General features: G+C 36.6%; 1 protein-coding gene across 2 annotated transcripts in view; it reads right to left on the minus strand.

The window, feature by feature from the left end:
- The window catches only part of LOC142331329 (myrosinase 1), a 70,423-nt gene that overhangs the window by 11,966 nt on the left and 38,893 nt on the right, over positions 1–19,564 (minus strand). For both annotated transcript variants that reach the window (XM_075377156.1, XM_075377157.1), the window contains exons 8-9: positions 16,035–16,182; positions 7,424–7,572 (exon numbers count right to left, since the gene is read on the minus strand). In XM_075377156.1, the coding sequence (XP_075233271.1) occupies positions 7,424–7,572; positions 16,035–16,182 (297 nt within the window). The remainder of the gene's footprint in view (positions 1–7,423; positions 7,573–16,034; positions 16,183–19,564) is intronic.

Below are 19,564 nucleotides of genomic sequence, written 5' to 3' on the forward strand. Positions count from 1 at the left end.
GACGCCAACTTGCGAAGCAAGGAAAGGCTGAAGGCAGCAGGGCGGATTCTGTCCCTGAGCGGGAAGTCACTGGGGGAAAGCCTGTGTCAAAGCAGGTGACCTCCGGGGCGGAAGGCTTAGGGAGGATTGAGGAAATGAGGGCCGAATGGGCCAAGATTTCCTCCAAGAAGGAGTCAAGAGTTGCTCTCGAGTTGAGGCAGCTCGTCGATTCGTATTTGGGTGAATGTGGTTTGTTGGTCTCGGGACTGGCGATTAAATGTGAAGGCCTCCAGGGTGCTAACCTTGCCCTAGATTCAGTCGTTACTCGACTATCGAGCAAGGTAGATCAGGTTGTGGAGGGAGTCCGGAGCTTTAAACCGGTTAACGGTCAAGCTCTGGGTGAACTCCAGAAATCTATTAATAGGGTGGAGGAGAAGGTTAAGAAACCTATCTCCTTCGCCGCAGTAACGGCCGCGCCTGCGCCTAGGCGAGTAGGTCCGCCGCCGCCAGCCCAGGCGCCGGCAAACAAAATTAAGCGGGCCACTATTAAGGTGGTCCCAATTAAGCCTGATCAGGGGGCTTCGTCAGCAATGACGGAGCTAACCCTTAAGAAGATCCTGGACCCGAGGAAAGAAAGGTTCCAAATTTCCCGGGTCACCAAAACAAGGGATCATGGAGTGGTCCTGGAGGTGGTAAATGAGCAGCAGGCTAAACAACTGCTGGAGGCCACGGTTCTTGCCAAGAACGGGCTGAAGGCTCAGCTGCTGGCCGAGCGTAGACCGCAGATATTGGTCTACGATATGCCGAGGGCAACAAGGGTAGAGGAGCCCGAAATCCTTAAGGCGATCCACAGCCAAAATCCTGTTTTGGATATGGCTGTCGAGGACTTCCTTAGGGAAGCCAAGGTTGTCCGGCAGTTGGGGAGAAAGGACTCCCAGAGAAGTCACTGGGTACTCGAGACCTCGCCTAAGATCCGGCAGGTCTTAGTGGCCGGTGGAAGGCTGTTTTTTGGGTGGACTGCCTGTAGGGTGGTCGACCATATTGAGGTAGCCCGTTGCTTTAAGTGTCAGGGCTATGGACACACCGCTCTCCGTTGCAGAGCGCAAAAGGAGATGTGTGGCCACTGTGCCGCTTTGGGGCACAGGGCAGCCAGCTGCCCTCACAAATCGTCGCCGGCTAAGTGTGCCGCCTGTGCCCAGGTGAAAGGCAGTGATGCTGGACACCGGGTCGGGAGTAGGCAGTGTAGAGCGTACGAGATGGCACGGGCTAAAGCTGTAAAGAACACAGCCTATGGCGACGCCTGAACGGCAAGAAACCCTTGGGGACGGCCTCCACCCACTCGAACGCCTGCGCCTGGGGCAGATTAATCTGCACCATTCCCGGGCGGCCACGAGTGAGGCCATGAGGCTCCTTGAGGAGTACGACCTCGAGGTCCTTTTGGTCCAGGAGCCATACACGATCGCGGATAGGGTGGTCGGCTTCCAGAGGGTGAAAGTTATTCATCCTCGTGGGGGACGGCCGCTCTCTGCGGTCGTAGTGGGGTCGGACGCTCTGGGTGTGTTCTGGATGCCCCAGTGGTCTGATGAGCGATTCACCGTGGTGCGAATCACGAGGGGTACGCCCGATGTCGTACTTGTGTCGGGATACTTCCAGCTTGGATGGAGTATCGATGACTTGCTGGCGAAGTTTGGCGGGATTCTGGACAGTCTCCCGGGCACCAGAGTGTTGGTTGCCCTGGATGCTAACGCCAAGTCTACCGCCTTGGGTTTCTCCACTCACAGACCCCAGAGGCGCTGGTCTCGAACAGTTCGCAGAAGCCAGGAACCTCAACCTCATTACTGATGCTGGGCAGCCACCAACTTTCTCCAGCGAACTGGGAGAGAGTTACATCGACGTCACTTTGGTGACGGGTGACTTGCTTCAGAGGATAGGTAGTTGGACTGTCTGGCCCGAGGCTAGTGTGAGCGATCATAGGCTTATAACCTATGATATTGCTTACGAAGGCGGTCTAAGGGCACCAAATCCAGGTCGCTACAACCTAAGGGGCCTGGATCAACGCAGGCTAAGGCGGGTATGCGATGCTGCATTGGAGGGATTGCAGTGGAGCATGGAGTCTAGGGAGGAGGTGGAATTGATGGCGGAGCTAATCGGCCGGGCCATCAAGACTGGCTGCGACGAGGTCCTACGGTGGCCTATGCCAATGGACGGACCCGTCACAAGCAGCCAGTCCGCTGATCTGAGCGTGCCTGGAGCCGTCATGACCCCATTTTCCGGGGGGTCGTCTGTGGAAGGCAGCGTGCTGCGCGCAAGAGTGAGGTCCGCGCGGATAAGGTACCAGCGTTGCCCCCCAACGGGGATTATCGTTAACCACGTGCACGCTGAGCGTCTTCGGATCTACCGGCGTGCCCGTAACACATATGTTCACGCCATCAAGGAAGCCAAACTCAAGTTTTGGAAAGACTCCATGGCGAATTGCAACGCGATCCCTGGCAGCTCGCAAAGACTTGTTACAAGCCAAAGCCATTGCACGTGTTGTTCAGTGTTCGATGCGGGTTAGGTGGTCGTGACCACACAATAACATCTGTGGTGACTTACCGGGCGTTCCTGGATACTCTGTTTCCAGATGCTCCGGAGGGTGAAGCGGAAATCGGCGTTAGGGCGGGTGAAACACCATTCCCTGGCGTTCGGACCGTGGAACCCGAAGATATAGACCGAGTGGTTTCTCGAATGACATTAAAGAAGGCACCGGGGATTGACCAACTTGACTCGGATATTTTCCATCATTTATTGCCTGTCATAAGGGAGCCTCTCGGCAGGCTGTTCACGGGATGCCTAAGCTGGGGCTGCTTTCCGGGTTGCTGGAAGGTGGCTTTGGTAAGGGTACTCCTGAAACCTGGAAAGGATCCTGGTGAGGTCAGCAGTTATCGACCCATCAGCCTCTTGCCGGTCCTCGGCAAGTTGCTTGAAAGGCTGGTTGTGGAACGGCTCGAAGAAAGCATCGATATGAGCCGTATTCTAAATCGAGGCCAGTATGGCTTCATGAAAGGGGTTGGCACCGAGGATTGCATCTTAAATGCTCTTACTGAGGTGGAAAGCGCCGACTGCAAATACGTTTTGGCTATTTTTATTGATATAGAGGCAGCATTTCCTTCCTTGTGTTGGAGTTCTGTCCTCTATGCTTTGGAACGCCGCAATGTTCCCGAAGCCACACAGGCCGTGGTAAGAGACTATTTGTCTAACCGTACGGCTCTGTTTAAAGATGCGCACCTAGTTGTGGAAAAGTGCGTCACCAGGGGAAGCCCGCAGGGTTCCGTTCTCGGTCCCCTGCTGTGGAACCTGGTGTTTGATGGATTTCTGGGATTGACTTTACCAGAAGGAGTCACGGCCCAGGCTTTCGCCGATGACTGTCTCCTTTTAGTTCGTGGAGATTCACGACCACAGCTAGAAAGCAGAGCGCAGGCGGCCTTGTCAACCGCCGAAGGCTGAATGGACATGCAAAATTTAAAGATTTCTGTGCCCAAAACGAAGTTTACCCTTCTAAAGGGCGCAGACAAATTATCATGCAGTCGAAACCCCCACATTAAGTATAAAGGCTGTGTAATCAGCCGAGTAAGGGTTCATAAGTACCTAGGTGTTTTGTTTGATGATAAGTTGCTTTTTAGTAACCATATTAAACAAGTTGCGGCGGACGCTGTCTCTGTGATGCACAAACTTAGAAGGATTCCTCGGAAAGACTACGGGCTGTCGGGCCGCCAAATGTACTTGGTGTACCGAGGCGTCTTCGAAAGTATGATCGCATACGCGGCGCCAGTTTGGGCGCATAGGTTGGAAAGGAATAGAGCACTACTTCAAAATTTAAGGAGTGCCCAGCGCAGAGCCATGATAGTATGCACTGGTGTATTTAAAACAACCTCCTACGAGGCTACTACTGTATTGGGAAAGGCTCTCCCAATCGATTTAGTGGTGAAAATTCGGGCAGTCATGTGGAAGTTGCGAAGAGGTCGGGAGGCCGAGGCATTTGGGATGCGGTTTCGAGCCGGGCCAGAACCGGAGCGGAACGGTGATCACAATGCACCGGAACAAAATTTCGTTCAGTTGCCCATCTCCCGTCTGCGGAAAAGGCTACAAAGCCTCGCGATGGAGGCATGGCAGCTTGAATGGCACACCACGACTAAGGGAAGGCACTGAAGGAAGTGGTGTTGTAGCACTGAATTAGGAAGGTGTGAGAAGATACTGAGACGAATGTTGTCAGGTCCAGGGAAGGTGTCACGTGAGTTTTTAAGTGCATGTGATAACTAATTGAATGAAAATGGAGCATTTCATTCACCGACTGAATTACCAACATTTAACGATAGTACTCATACTTCCATTTGTACCTCTGAAATTCATTACTGTATGATGAGGTGAAGGACAATGAACAAAAACAAGCTGCCAAGTTATTTGCCACTGCAGAAGGTGATGTAAGGAGTTCTTCATGAATGAATTGTTTTGGTGATCCGCAAATTGCACGGTTTTTTTCCCACACACTAGACGTGGGAGTAGTGTGTGAGATGTTGTCCACGTATTTCCTCCATGACTTCCTCCTAGCGCCCAGGAATACTCAATGACATACAACTCTAGCCTTACTGTTCAAATCTAGATGTTCATTTGTAGACCTGTGATTAAATTTGCGCAGTGTCTATCATCGATTGCTAATAGCGTTTAGGCAATCATCATTTCACCAAGGAACAGAAAAACATCTTGGGTTTCCCAATGTTTGTGGGATATATATCTATTAGCATTCTCAAATACCAGAGACATAAAAAGGTAAGTTCGTGAAGGGTGTCTGCACCATCATCGTACTGTGATGAGAAGGCTTTATGGTAACTGTTCCAAACTGTCTTTTCAACAATCCATCTCCATGGCCTTTTATTTACCTTGAGGACGACACCAATAGCTATAATAATTGGACTGTGGTCACTGTCATGAAGATCATCACAAGCAGACCAATTAAAATGAGGGAGTAAATTCGATGACCATAAGGAGAGGTTGATGTTTGACAGTGTACCAGATGATTACGATATGAATGGGATATGAATGTGTACGACCTATCATTCAACAGACAAAGGTCCAAGTCTTGTCTCACTCTATTTACCATATATCTTTGAGAGGAGCAGAAAGATGAGCCCCAGGAAATATGGTGGGCATTGAAGTCTCCTACTATTAACGACAGCGATGGGATCTGCATGAGGAGATTTGACGTTTCTAGAACATTAAACTATGAGTTCGGTGAGAGATACAAATTGCTGCTATGCAATTTAAAGGGGACTCAAAAAATTCTTGGCTGAATACAGAGATGGCCCAAGTATGACCAAATGACTATGATATTTGCCATCCTTTAGAATGATATTTGATCCTTTAGAAGGTATGCTTCAAAGTTTCAAATGTGTGCTTATAGTTACTTGTTTTCTAAAAAATGGATGAAATTAAAGCTGTTAAAATTAAATGGATGAAATTCAAGCTGTTATAAAGTCTTAGTTTTTGGATAAAGAGTTAGATTTTACTTCAGGGTTTTACTCCTCTTAATGGGAAAAGTGGACTGCTGACATTTAATTGTGGTCATTCATCCATTTAAAAATAATGAAAGCTCAGAAAACCAAAGAACTGCTGTGACCAATAAAATCATCACAAAAATTCAAATTACCACACCACTAAATAATAATCACTGACTGATGAGCCTGCTGGCATTGCAAACATCTTGATAGAACATGTCCACAATTTACACAATATTTTGGGTATAAAAAAATTTTCCAGTTGGTGGTACCATGTTTGCTAATAGTTGACCAAAAATGCATTTGACTGAACACTTATTTAAATGCAATTTCACTGATTTTCTTTGACTTTTGCAACAGTAGATAAAATGTGAATTCACCATTATATCTCAGAGATTAAACAACAGTTCAAAAAGTGAGTAGGAGTAGGTAAGCATTCAGAATTTTCAAATATCTTTTAAAATTATTAATAACATTTTTAAATTATAAAAGGTGTGGAGAAAAAATGGTTTGAAAATAAAAATTAAATCATAAAAAAAGTTGGAAAAAAATTTTTGGAATTTTGACTGGGGGTTCTTTTTGTGAAATAAATAAGAACTGTTGTTACCTGGTGAAACACGGAGTTACATAACTAGTTAATATTATTTTTTCAAACTTATTTAATTCAGACATTCATAAAAGCTGATGTAAAATAATAGAGAACAATAAATGCTATTTAATAAAATATCATCAAAACTAAACCACATCTGAAGTTCATATAATAATTAAATTATATTATAATCACCATTTTAATAATGTTCCTTATAAAAATAAAATACAAATGCAAATCTCCGATTATAGATTAAAAAAAACAAAAAACAATTAATTTTACAAAGGAAGCTGAATTTGATGCAGGCTATCTTTGCACTTTTAAATAGTTTGGTTTAGTAAATAACAAGAACGTTTGCGATTGTAATTTACACTGATAAACTGGAAAATAAATAAATAATATTAATATTAAAATTGTAATAACACAACAAAAACCAAAAAAATTAGTTTAAATAAACTTCTTGTATGCATATTAATTTCCTGTTTTTTTAAGTCAGTTGATGTTTCTTTGAAATATTATATATTGCGTCTTTCTCTTCATACTGGCAGATCTGTTTTCTCTATCAAATTGTCTACAAACTTCTTGTCACTTTGATTCAATGCTGCATTTCATGTATTTTTTTTCTTTTTAACTACTCTAATTACAAAATCTAAATATGGGACATTATAATTAGAAATAAACTCATAAATCTCCTCTTGATCAAAAGAGTTAGACCAAATAAGTAAGATTGATAACAGAGATCACTATATACCTCGCCCCTATTTTTAAAATTAAAAATTTCGACAGTCTTCAGTTTATTATTATTTAGAATGTTGCTGTTCAAAGTATTTCAGATCCAGTCTGAAACTACTGAGTAATGTAGCTTAAATATGAGGTGAGAAAAATATCAATTAAAATGATCCACAAACACCAGTAAAATATAAGCCCATTACATTAAGGAATCTCCTATCAATATGCTTACATCTTCACATCAAAATTTTAAACAGGATTTAAAAAAATGTGTTTGAGTATTCTTGTTAAAATAAATAGTTTTATGAAAAATTTTAAGCTACAATTTTTTAAATCAATAAGTTTAGTGTAGTTATGACATGCACGTGGTTATGATTATGCACTACTGAACAAGAAAAAATGACTAATAACTACATTCAAATAACAACTGGTAAGCTCAGTTAATTTATATATATATATATGTAGAATATAATGAATTTCAGAAGAATAGAAAGGAAGCTTGGATAAACTTTCATATTAGAAGAGAGTTGTAAAGTATATTTTCATGTACTAGCAAATAGAATCAATTAAATTACAATAATAGTTACTAAATTACCTTTATCCAATCTGGAGAAGGTGAAAATGAATTTGGATTAGGTGTAGCATTAAAACCAGCATCGTTATAGAATGATGGTTTATCCCCTACGTCTTCATCAGCTGCTAAATATGTTGTATAATGATTTATTCCTAAAAAATCTGATGATCCTGTAACATTTTCAAAATAAATCATTTAAAATATTGTAAAATAATTTTGAAGAAACATTAATAAATTAATTTGGATTATTCACACTTTTTTTCAGATTGCGGTTCTACATAAATATAGTTTAATAAATGTTTTAGTCTATTGCTCAATACATTATACTACAATAATGCACATGTTAATACTCTACTGTATGAATGTTTCTTCAACCGGGTGAGAAAGAATGTAATTACTTCCTTTTTGTAATTCATTTTTGTTTTTTCAGAAAATCTTTAAATATCAGAAAAATCCTTAAAAGAAGTAAAAGATGGTCTAAGCTAAATTAATATTTTCCCTCTAAAGAACATTATTTCCTTATTAGTTTGGGAAGGGAATGGTGAAAAAAATATAGTGTTTAAATTGTAATTAAAATAATATTTTAAGTGTAACATTTTCTAAGTAATATTTTAGAAAATAAATAGCAGCTTGGGCTGCCTAGTCCTTCGGGGAGGGAAAGGGTTATATTTTTATTGTTAAAAGTTTTGGGTTTTGCCATCCTGGCAGTAGTCTTTTCATGGAGTAAATGATTTACATATTGAAGGAAAAATTTAAACCACAATTTCTGTAAGATTTTTTTATTGATTCTATCCATTATCCATGAATATAATCAAATTAATTTAAACTTATTTTGACTTATGTACATGTTACCAGCGACACCATGTGGATGTTAGATAATGTTGCTGAGCAATACAAGTAAAGTGAAATACAATATAATAAAATTAAATAAAATACATTCAATACATTAAAGTAGAAAAAAAATTTATTCCACATAGTTAATTAGGTAGTTTATAAACTATGTTTGTCTGTTGATTCTCAGCTTGAATGAATAAATTTCTTGGTGAACCAACTCTTGAGCATACCACATATAATTGACCGTGACCAAAACAACTATTTTGCAACAGTAATCCATCAGTGTTTAGGGAATGTCTTTGTGATTTGTTGATGGTCATTATGTATTATATTCTTAAAGGGAATTGCAAACGTTTAAATTGAAATGGAAGATTGGTTGAAATTATTGGAATCCTTGGTACTGAAACATCTCCTACATTTTTTCCAGATAGAAATATTGCTTCAACAATATTTCTTGATAAATTTTTTAAATATTGTCGAGTGCTATTGCAACGTTTCAATGGCTTCAGATTCTGCAAGAGCATAACAGTAGTTTCTATCTTTAGCTCCAGGTGATGTGGTAGCATTCCGTTGATGTTGATGGAATTCAAAAACTGTTGGATAAAGAATTGATTCATCTTGCTCCATTACAGTATCCATAGAAAGAAAAATCTTTGATGGTCCCAGTTAAATAAGATTAGAATTTATAATGTTAATGTCTTCATTGTAATGTGCTAAAATTGCCCTTTCTCGAATCCAGTGATGATTTTTGTAGTTTTCAGTGAAATTTGGGAAAACCATTTCAATTAATTTATTTGATGATTGTACACAAATATAGAAATTATTAGGAAAGGTGATATCAAACAGTGCATTATCAAACAGATGAATTCCATTTCCCATTCTTAGTAGTTGATTGGCAAGTTGTTTGGCCTTGCAGTTGTTTGAAATATGAACTCGCATGTTAGTTGTAAGTTATAGTACCATAACTTCTATCCAAAGACATGAATTCTTTAGACACGCTTCAATTTCATCGGCTGCTGTTGATTTTGGTATAACAGGAAGGGTTTGTCAGAAATCTCCTGCAAGTAATAGTACTTTCCTTCCAAAAAGAGATGTGTTATTTTGAAAATCCTGTATCGTTTCGTTAAGTGCTTCTAAAGCTTCCGAAGAGACATTGTGCAATCATCCCAAACAATGCGACTGCTTTCTTTCAATAATTTTACTCTTCCTGATGATTTAGAAATATTGCATGTAACTTTTTCTACGTGGTCAGTATCAAGTAGGAACTTTAAAGCTGAATGTGCTGTCCAACCTCCCTCCAGCAGTGTAGCAGCAATTCCGAATGATGCAATAGCTATTGCGATTCCTTTCCCGATTCATATTCATTCAGGCAAGATTAAATTGATAAGAAACGTTTTACCAGTTTCATCAGGGCATCCAAAAAAACATACATCCATTTGAATCTGTTGGGGCATCGACTGTGTTAAAAACATAAAGTTGTTCGGTTGTTAGTTTCTAATTGAAAGCTCACTTTGAGGTGGTTGAAGTCCTAATTCGGATAATATTTTAGAGCCAATATCAATGCAAACATTTTCCAACAAAATAAGTCCACAATTTTAAATTTCACTGTTGAAAACTGTGTCTGGATTAAGAATTTTTTAGTATAGACTACATGTTCTGAAAGCTCATCCTTAAACTGATTCCATAGCGATTGTGGGTCACTTGGTGCAACATATTAATATAATTGCATTTAACTGTCGAAGTTGAGGTGATTTTGTAAGAATTGTGTCAATCATTGTTTCTTTCCAGTGGTCATTATTTTGTAAAAATCCCAGTTTAAAGCAAGCCTCTTGAAATGTTCAACTAATTCTCATGTTTACAGTACGTAAGTTAGCAAATTTTTCAGGTCCACCAATACGATGAAGAAGCATCCTCAAATAAAAACACTCTGATTGACTTGGATGTACAGTGAAAACACGTGGCATAGTGTTGGATGAAAAACGTTTGAAAATCCAGATACCGGTGTTCCTCTACCGCGTCACAATAATTTTTTCCTTTAGTTATGCCATGTATAATATATGGGTACTTTGCAATATAATAGAGTTTTTGCAAAACTGTTGCTCTGGCATAGTTTAAAGAAAGCGGTAAGTGTTGTATCTACAACACTTTTTTGTTTTTCTACAATGCAGTGAATTTTTTTTTTAACGCAGTGAATGTTATCAGATAAAAAGTAAACTCTTTGACAATTTTCAAGATGAACACTAAGATGGGTTACCGCTGGATGTCTTTCACGAATGGTAAATCCAAAAATATGCCAGAAAGCTTCATTGGAGCTTATATAACGCCCTGTCTAATATTGAAGCAATTCAGCATGCGGGCTTTCATTGCATATTTGAAGAACAGCCATATTGCTACCACGGTTCACTTATTTGCAAATATATTTGATTGATCTCACCAAGTAGCAGTATTCCACCTTGATATGAGCATTAAACATCTTTGATAATAGTGATCCACTTATTGACTGCAATCCAATTTTGACAAAAATTGTTGATTCGGGTGTGTAATTCGGACGTCAATCCTCCATTGTAAGGACAACATCGACGATAAAACGGATAACCATCTGTTCCTGTTTCTGTTGAATTTAAAAACATTCGCGGGAGGCGTCTACTATATCTGTTATTCTTCATGCACGGTGAATTTTTTTTCCAGTTCAGCCTCCGGAATCACCGTCAGATATTACTTCAGAGGATGAATGAAGATGATATGTATGAGTGTAAGTGAAATGTAGTCTTGTACAGTCTCAGGTCGACCATTTCTGAGATGTGTGGTCAATTGAAACCCAACCACCAAAGAACACCGGTATCCACGATCTAGTATTCAAATCCGTATAAAAGTATAAAACTGCCTTCACTAGGATTTGACCGTTGCAATTCTCGACTTCGAAATCAGCTGATTTGCGAAGACGCGTTCACCATTAGACCAACCTGGTGGAATATGCACGGTGAATTTGGATTTAGCTGACCGCACGGTCCAAGCACCACATTCTTTGATACTATATCAAATATCCGCGTTGCTGTCGGGTAGCTCTACTGAAATAATCAAATCAATTTCGTTAAGATGAACCTTTTCTTTCGCCAAATTAGGATATGCACATGAGGAAAACCTCGCTTCTCTCATTCTACGGAGTACATCCAATAAAGAAGATATGAAAAATTCCATGGCGAACGATAACATCCATTAATTTTGAAAGCTTTTATTTAAACACTCTGAAGATAACATCATAGCGATCGGAAGCTTGCTTGTTACCTTTCAAAAGAATTTCGATTTCTTGCCATTTTGGGTTGCATGTAAAGATAATAGATCTGGACGGCCGTGTTTTCGAACATAAGTCGTGGCATCCTGCGAATACTCGTGCATGTGTCGCGAACTGCCTGTAAATGATGACGGTAAATACCTATATCTTGAACTGAAACATTTGATTGTATAGCGTCTTGAAGGTGAATGTAATCTTAAATCGCAAACGTTTTTGATTCAGTTTCGATTTTTGCGTACATATATACGACGAACTAATTTAAGAGTTGTCTATATTTCAAAATATGTTGTCACGATTAGCTCTAAGCGAGAGTAATAAAACGATTGAGATGATATTTTATTTGTTGTCAGTATTCCAGTGGTAGGGTCGTTTTGAACATAATTGAAATGGTATACCCAGAATCGTTCCAAAAAATTAATGGATATTGAAGGCAGTCATACCATCTGTGCATTCTGAAATTCGCTGTAAAGTTTTATCTCGTCGACGTATAGGGTCCGGCATATAAATCGGACGATTTTGTAGTAATTGTTATGTTGGCACCACTGTCAATGAGAAGGCGGGAGTGTTGTACATCGACAGGTCTATTCATGCTATTTCAGTAGCCAGTATGTCGTGGTCGGGTGAACAACGAGCGTTTGTGATTGAAGCCTATTTTAAAAATAATGACTCTGTTATTGTAACACAGCGTTTATTTCGTCGACATTTCAATTTAAATCGACACGCGTCTGTTCCTAGTAGGAATACGATATTGTTACGGGTGAAGAATTTTAGGAACACATCGTCTGCTTTAAAAATGAAACCGACAGGACGAAAACGGACTGTGAGAACGCCTGAAAACATTAACGCTGTAAGGTTAGCTGTTACGCGGTCTCCACGACGTTCAGCAACGAGACATGCTGCTGCGCTAGCCGTTTCTGATCGAAGTGTACGACGAATTCTTCATGCCGACCTGAAATTCCACCCGTAAAGATGATGTTAGTGCAGCAACTTAATGCAAATGATCGGGCGTCTCGCAAAGCAGCTTGCGAGGTCATCCTCGAAAATGTCCACCAGGATGCCATTATTCTTTTAAGTGACAAAGCGCATTTTCATCTGTCAGGATTTGTAAATAAACAAAATTACCGTTATTGGGCTTCGCATAATCCACGGCAAATTCTTGAAAAACCACTTCACAGTCAATATGTTACAGTGTGGTGTGCGGTTTCAAAGTTCGGCATAATCGGCCGTATTTTTTTGAAGAGTTAAATCGCAGAATAACAGTAACATCTCATCGATACGTAAACATGTTGAATGAATTTCTGCGACCGAAATTGAATGACTTTCAAGAAAATGAAATTTGGTTTCAACAGGGTGGTGCCACCGCCCGTACGGCGAGAATCGCAATGTATGTTCTGCGAGAAACCTTTCCTGGACGTTTGATTTCCCGATTTGGCGACATTCCTTGGCCAGCGCGTTCACCTGATCTGGCTGTTTGTGATTTTTTTCTGTGGGGGTATCTCAAACATAAAGTCTTCAGTAGTCGACCACAGTCAATTACAGAACTCAAGGAGGCCATTCAACGAGAAATTGAAGCGGTTCCACAAGTGATGATTGAGCGAGCAATGTCAAATTTTAGAATGAGGTTAAGTGAGTGTGTGAGTAATGGAAAACATTTGGATGACATAATATTCTAATTTAAAAAAAATCTATGTAAGTAATTCACTATAAATTGCAAAAATTGATCTTTAATTTGATATATTAAATGTTTTAATAGTACGAAACACTGTTTCATTATTATTCCTCAAAAATCGTCAGTTTTATATGCCGGACCCTGTAGAACAACATCTCTGGACGTATATTCATTTCCAACTATTACTATCGCAATTTCATCCACTGTTGGGGTACTGAACCTTCTTTCGTATTCCCCAGTAGGTGTTTTATCTGGCCGAATAACTACTTTGAAAGAATCAGACGTCATTTGTTCCAAAGCCAATTTGAATGAACGAACTGATCGATGATCGTGAAGAAAAGATTTCAAACGGATTACTATTTCTCTGTTGAGTCCGGGTGTGACATCATATATTGTTGAGACTTGTAATTCAGTTTCCAATAAAAAATATTTGTGAAAAAATTCGTATTTTCACCACTCATAGGCAACAAAGATCCAATCTCATAATAAATTTGACCTTGAATGCGAAACGTTGATTGGAATTCCTCTGGCGATTGACGTTTTACACCGAAAGATGTCATTTGAAAGCACGAATTGTACTTTCTGAAATTACTTAAAAATTGATTTGAATGAGAGTCAGTTTCAAATATTAATGATTTAACTGGTTCTGGAGGTGTCTCAAGAGTTGGTAAAATGACCTTTCCTTTGTTGCAATGAATTACTTCATATTCGTTTACGTATCGAAGAGCTTGACAGTAATCGCAAACATTGTACATTAATCCAAATTTTACTTTCGGGTCATCCTTATAGTTGTACCTGTAATCGTAATTAAATGCATCTTTAAAAAGGTTTTTACTTGTTTTTTGACGCTTTCGCCGGGCAGATGTGCGAAGCCGATCTTCTTCCATCCTCGTTCCTCGTTCTTCAGTCTTCTGAAGTTTGCCGATCTAAACATCGTCTTTTAGCAGCTATTCTTTTACTACGATATCCAATTGAACTTCTTGGCATTCTAAGAAAAGCGTCAAAAGCAATTCAATATTTTGCTGTTTAACTTTAAAGACGATCATATTTATGCCGTAATAAAAACTTAATTCGTAACTCATTCTAATGAGAAAAGTTGGTATTCAAAAAAGTTTGATAAAGAAGATTGTTTAGACAGGATCAACCATTTTATTTAATTTTTAACAATCTGTTTAATATAACGCGTTGTATAAGACCGCGGAGATAAATTTTGAGAACTTGGTTGATAAATTTTATACAATTTATATATATATATATATTTACTTGCGCCGGGAGGCTGCACACGGCTCCTGCTAGAAGCAGTCCGTTGTCAATTAGTTTACAGATTTAATTTAATTTCTAAGCGTAGATTATTTTAATGTATTTTTTTTTTGCCATGAATAAAATCAAATTAATTAAAACTTATTTTAACTTATATACATATCGTAGCACTGAATATTGACCCTTTAAAATAAGGATTTTAAATGTTAAGTAATGCGACCACTAGGCAATGACAAATATATAGTTGATAATTTAATTTATATGTATGGATGTTGCCATACATATAAAAAAGGGATGGATGTTGCGAAAAAGGGACATTTTTTGATCTCTTTCTTTTTAGTTGTAACTTTAGAATTTTTGTTTTAAAATGATCCTGAAGGTGTGAATATGGGGGCCTATAAAGTTTGGTTAATGTTGTATGTAGGACAGCAACCCTTAAAACCTAATAGTTTAATTAACTATCATACTGTTATACTTTCTTGATTGTATATGTTTCCCTTAAATTATTGAATTTATTGGAGTCTTTGAGTCACAAAGGATAACTGCTACATGAAACACAATATATGAATTTTTAAATTTATGACAACAGATTTTATTAAAAATAACTCTCCATCTAAATCGTATTTCCAGTGCAAGAGCATAATAAGAAATAACTGCACACGTCCCCTGCTCCAGCACCATCTCTAAAGCCAATTTCAGTACTGTTTAGTTCTAATCTTTTCCTATAGCCATTAAAGAGCTAGGCAACTGTTAAAAGATGGTTAAAATTTATATTAATGAATTCTCATCTACATGGCGTATTTGACAGTGACTGCATTATAAAAGACAAAAAATAATTTTTTAATTAACTTATAATGAAAGTACAATAACAATACATGTACGTAACAATTTTTCAAAAAACATAAAATTTCTTTCAAAATTATCAACAAAAAAATTAAATAACAAACCTAATTCTAGTACTTATAATAAAGTACGTGTCTTTAGGTTTACATTAAAATTTCTTATATAAGAAAAAACCCACTGAAAACACAATCTAAGAAAATAATGTATTTAATTAAAATTGTTCAAAAATGTAAAATTAATATTTAAAAAAATATATTCAAATATATATTAGTAAAATATTATATTCAATAATTACAAACAAACTGTAACAGTAGCAGAGTAGTTCATCTCAGTTTAACGACAAAGAGAGTCGACATGCATCTATTGTTTTTTATACTTTTATTTTTTTTCAGAAGCACATATGTCTGCAAAAATGATTAAAACGGATAAAGAAACAGCAATGCATAAAATAAATATATTCTGCTGCTAAGATGCAAAATATGAGAAGCTATTTATTAAAATTTAAATAATCTCTCTATGACTTTTACTTGTAATGTAGTCAAGTGTAAATGTAAACCTGCTTTAAAATAAATAAAAATTAATCTAATTGTATCTGGGGGTATTAATATTACTAATGAATATAAATAAGTTATAAATAGTTTCTCTCTCTCTCTCTCTTTCTTGGTTCCACAAATCAATTGAACATATGATTCAAGTCACTTTTAGGTAAATGTAATTAACATTCTACGTTTTACCTTTTATTAGTTCAATTTCATCAGCAGTTAGCTCAGGAAGTCTTGACCTTGTTCGACCTTCAGCTAAACTTTTTTCATTAATTATTTTTTTCATCAATGGTGGATAATCACCCGTTGAACTGAATATTGGATGAAGAAGCCATTCTACCTGTAATAAAAAAAAAATCATAGAAAACTAACAATAAATCAAACAAAATTAACACATCAATATAAAATTAATAATTCCGTAGGAGAGAAAACTAAACTTAAATGTCCAATTCATTACTTGGTCATCATAAATCGAATTGGCTTTGTATTTTACTTCTGAAACAAAATTTCTAAATGATTCATCATTTTTAATGGTAAATTTGAAAAATCAATCAAATCATTTAACATAATAAGTACAGAAAGTTTTGTAAGCATAGTTGGCTGTGCAGTAGTTCATTTTGCTTGTATCTGTATATGTGTCGGTGTCAGTGAGTGGATATTTGTTGAATGGGGAGGGAGAGGATGGATTGTTATGATGAAGTATAAGAGAGATTCAGTGTTCAAACACTTTGCGTAGTTTGATAATGTCATATCTATTACACTCTGACTGGACTTATTATTTTCCAATACTGCAACAAAAAGTATTTTTTAATACTCAATGAAAATAAGGCAAGCTTGTTTAGCAAAAGAGTGGAATTTAGAAGCCAAAGTCAGTACATAATTTCAAATGTATTTAAAAACATACTTCAGAGTTTTATATTTGGAAAGATAATATATATTTAGCTAATCTTATCGAGTATTGGTTTAAACATTAAAGAATTTATTGAGGAGGAAAAACAAGTGACAGAAAATGTAAAAAGATAAAACTCATCCAAGCATAAACAAAAAAAAGTAAACATTGACAATTTCCAGAGATGTGTGTTCATAAAAATAATATGTTATTTCCATAAAACCTATCACAGATTGTCTACTTTAAGAAGTGCAATAAACAGTTTTAAAGCTAGAGCACCTGGAACAAGAATTCAATTTCAACTGTGAGACAGTATACAAAATTTTAAGGGACATCGGAATGCAGGAAAACCAGATGGCAGGAAAACTTTTATTGATGGAGTGGATCTCTGTGGCGAAGTGGTAGCATCTTGAACTTTCATTTGAGGGTTCTGGGTTTGAAACCCGGTCAGGCGTGGCATTTTTTTTTTTACTACAAAAATACCATCACATATCTGTTTATAGTGTAAACAAGTGTTTGTTCACATTTGAAACAAAATTTGAGAATACAGAAGGGAATAGCAGGCCTATTATATTTTTTGATGAGTCCTACATTCATTCAATGTATGTGAATAATAGAGTGGGTGGGCTGATAAAAATATCAACAGTTATAAGAAGAAAATTTTGAAAGGATCAAGAGTGATCAGAGTTCACACTGGTGTTAAGTAAGGAAGTGTGAAAAATGACAATTTAATTTTAAATCAAGAAAGCAAGTGAATATCAAAATGAAATGATTACAGAAAACTATGAAAAATGGATTAAAAGCTAACTGGTCGGTAATCTTACAGAAAATTCAGTTTTGATTTTTCTATATGAAGTATTATCTACACATATGCTTCACATAGCAAAAAATGTGTCCTATTCCAAATTTGAATAGTAAAAAGGTAGTAATGCTGTCATGGTTAAGAGAAAAGAGAATTCTATGCGATGAACGTATAATCAGATCTGAATTTCTTGAACTGGTGAAAATGAATTAGTAATGTTATAACAAATATTATTTCAATCAGATACTGTAACAAGAAGGTAATAAAATATTGAAAATATCTCCCTACCAGCCCATCTGAACTTGATGGATTAATCTGAGTAAAAATAAAACAGGCATACCTATATGTAATACCTGATATGTAATGAATAATATCTATAAATTGAAAGAAATGGGCGAGAAATTTAGGAAACTGGATACTGAATTTTTGAAAAAGGGTAATGATCACATTTTAAAGATATAAAATTAGTATTTGTAATAATGATAAAAAAATGAACCACCTGATCACATTCGAAGATGATGATTTAATTAAAGCCATAATAAAACTACAATCTAACAGTCGATAATAATGATAATAGAACAAAGGAAAATATTACATATTAAAGATTAAATCATTCCAGTATTGGACAGCAGAATTTACATTTATAAACTTATATTATTCAAAATTTCAAAATAGAAAACATAATTTTGAATAAAATGACAGATTATTAAAAGAATATGTTTTCTTCTAAAAGATATAGAATTTAATACCAATTGAAGATATGGGATAGCGGAACCCCATATCTTCAATTGGTATTAAATTTTATCTTTTAACCAGTATATCTAATAACCGGTTTTCACAGGAAAATCGGTTATTGGAAATTAATGTGGTAAGTTTAGTTTATCTAATTATTGAGTTTTGGTGGTTAATATTTCATATAATATTAAAATTAGTATTATATCACACGATCAATGCAATGGACATACAATCTAAAGGACGATAATTTCAAATGATGACAGTAATGACAAAGAATCTGTGAGTGAAGCAGAAGAGTCAGCCGAACAGTCAGATGAAATGGGTAGGAACAAGTAATAACAATTATTTATTTATTAAATGTTTGAATTGCTTTGAAGGTATACTAGTTGTAAATGGCTAAATATTTTGTATGAAAAAAAAAATTTCATTATATTTTGTGTAAATAAATAAATAAAAATAAAGTATTTTAAAAAATGAATAACTAAATAAATATAAAATACATTAAAAAAATTATGCTGGTGTAAAATTTAAGAACAATCGCATAAAGATAGAAAATCAATTGTTGGGGGAAGGTTTGTACTCCTGCAGAAAAAAACAGGCATAGAACATGCATATACATGTGTTTCACCCCAGTCTGGCTCTACAACAGTATAGTTCCATTATTATTTTATCCCTCAAAGTATTTTAGACCTACAACTAAAATAATCCTTCCAGCTTGCACGAAAACTACTTTTACAAAACTCACATTTGTAGTATATACCGTAAAATATTTTGGTCATCAATGATAACAGATTTTATTTTGTGTGATTATTTTCAACGAGTCTAGGTCCCTTTTACTTATTACCAATTATATCAATAAATTAGCTTTTATTATTGTTGTGGCTTGATAAGGTGTATAATCTTTTAAAATGATTTCAAAAATGTTAATGCCTAGTATTTGTTGTTATCATATATATTCACATAAGAGTCTAGCTCTTACAAAGCTAGAATCTATTCTTATTAAGAGTCTTAGACTTAATGCATTGCACATGTATTTAGATCTACTAAACTTTTCTGATGGTATACTATAAAATTATCAAAATAAATATCATCAACTTCATGTGTACTATACCAGTGTATGTACACCATAAATCAAATGCAATCACTATTTCGTGTAATATTTTCTTTTTGTTAACGCGTAATAATGTATTGCAGAGCAATCAGGCAAACAAAACAAAAAAAATTATTGCTTTGCTTATACATCTCAGTACTGCAGATGGATTGGTCGATGTTAATTTGCACCGCAAAAAACAAGAT

The sequence above is a fragment of the Lycorma delicatula genome, chromosome 10 (genome assembly GCF_047948215.1).
Source record: "Lycorma delicatula isolate Av1 chromosome 10, ASM4794821v1, whole genome shotgun sequence".
In the NCBI taxonomy this organism is placed as follows: Eukaryota; Metazoa; Arthropoda; class Insecta; order Hemiptera; family Fulgoridae; genus Lycorma; species Lycorma delicatula.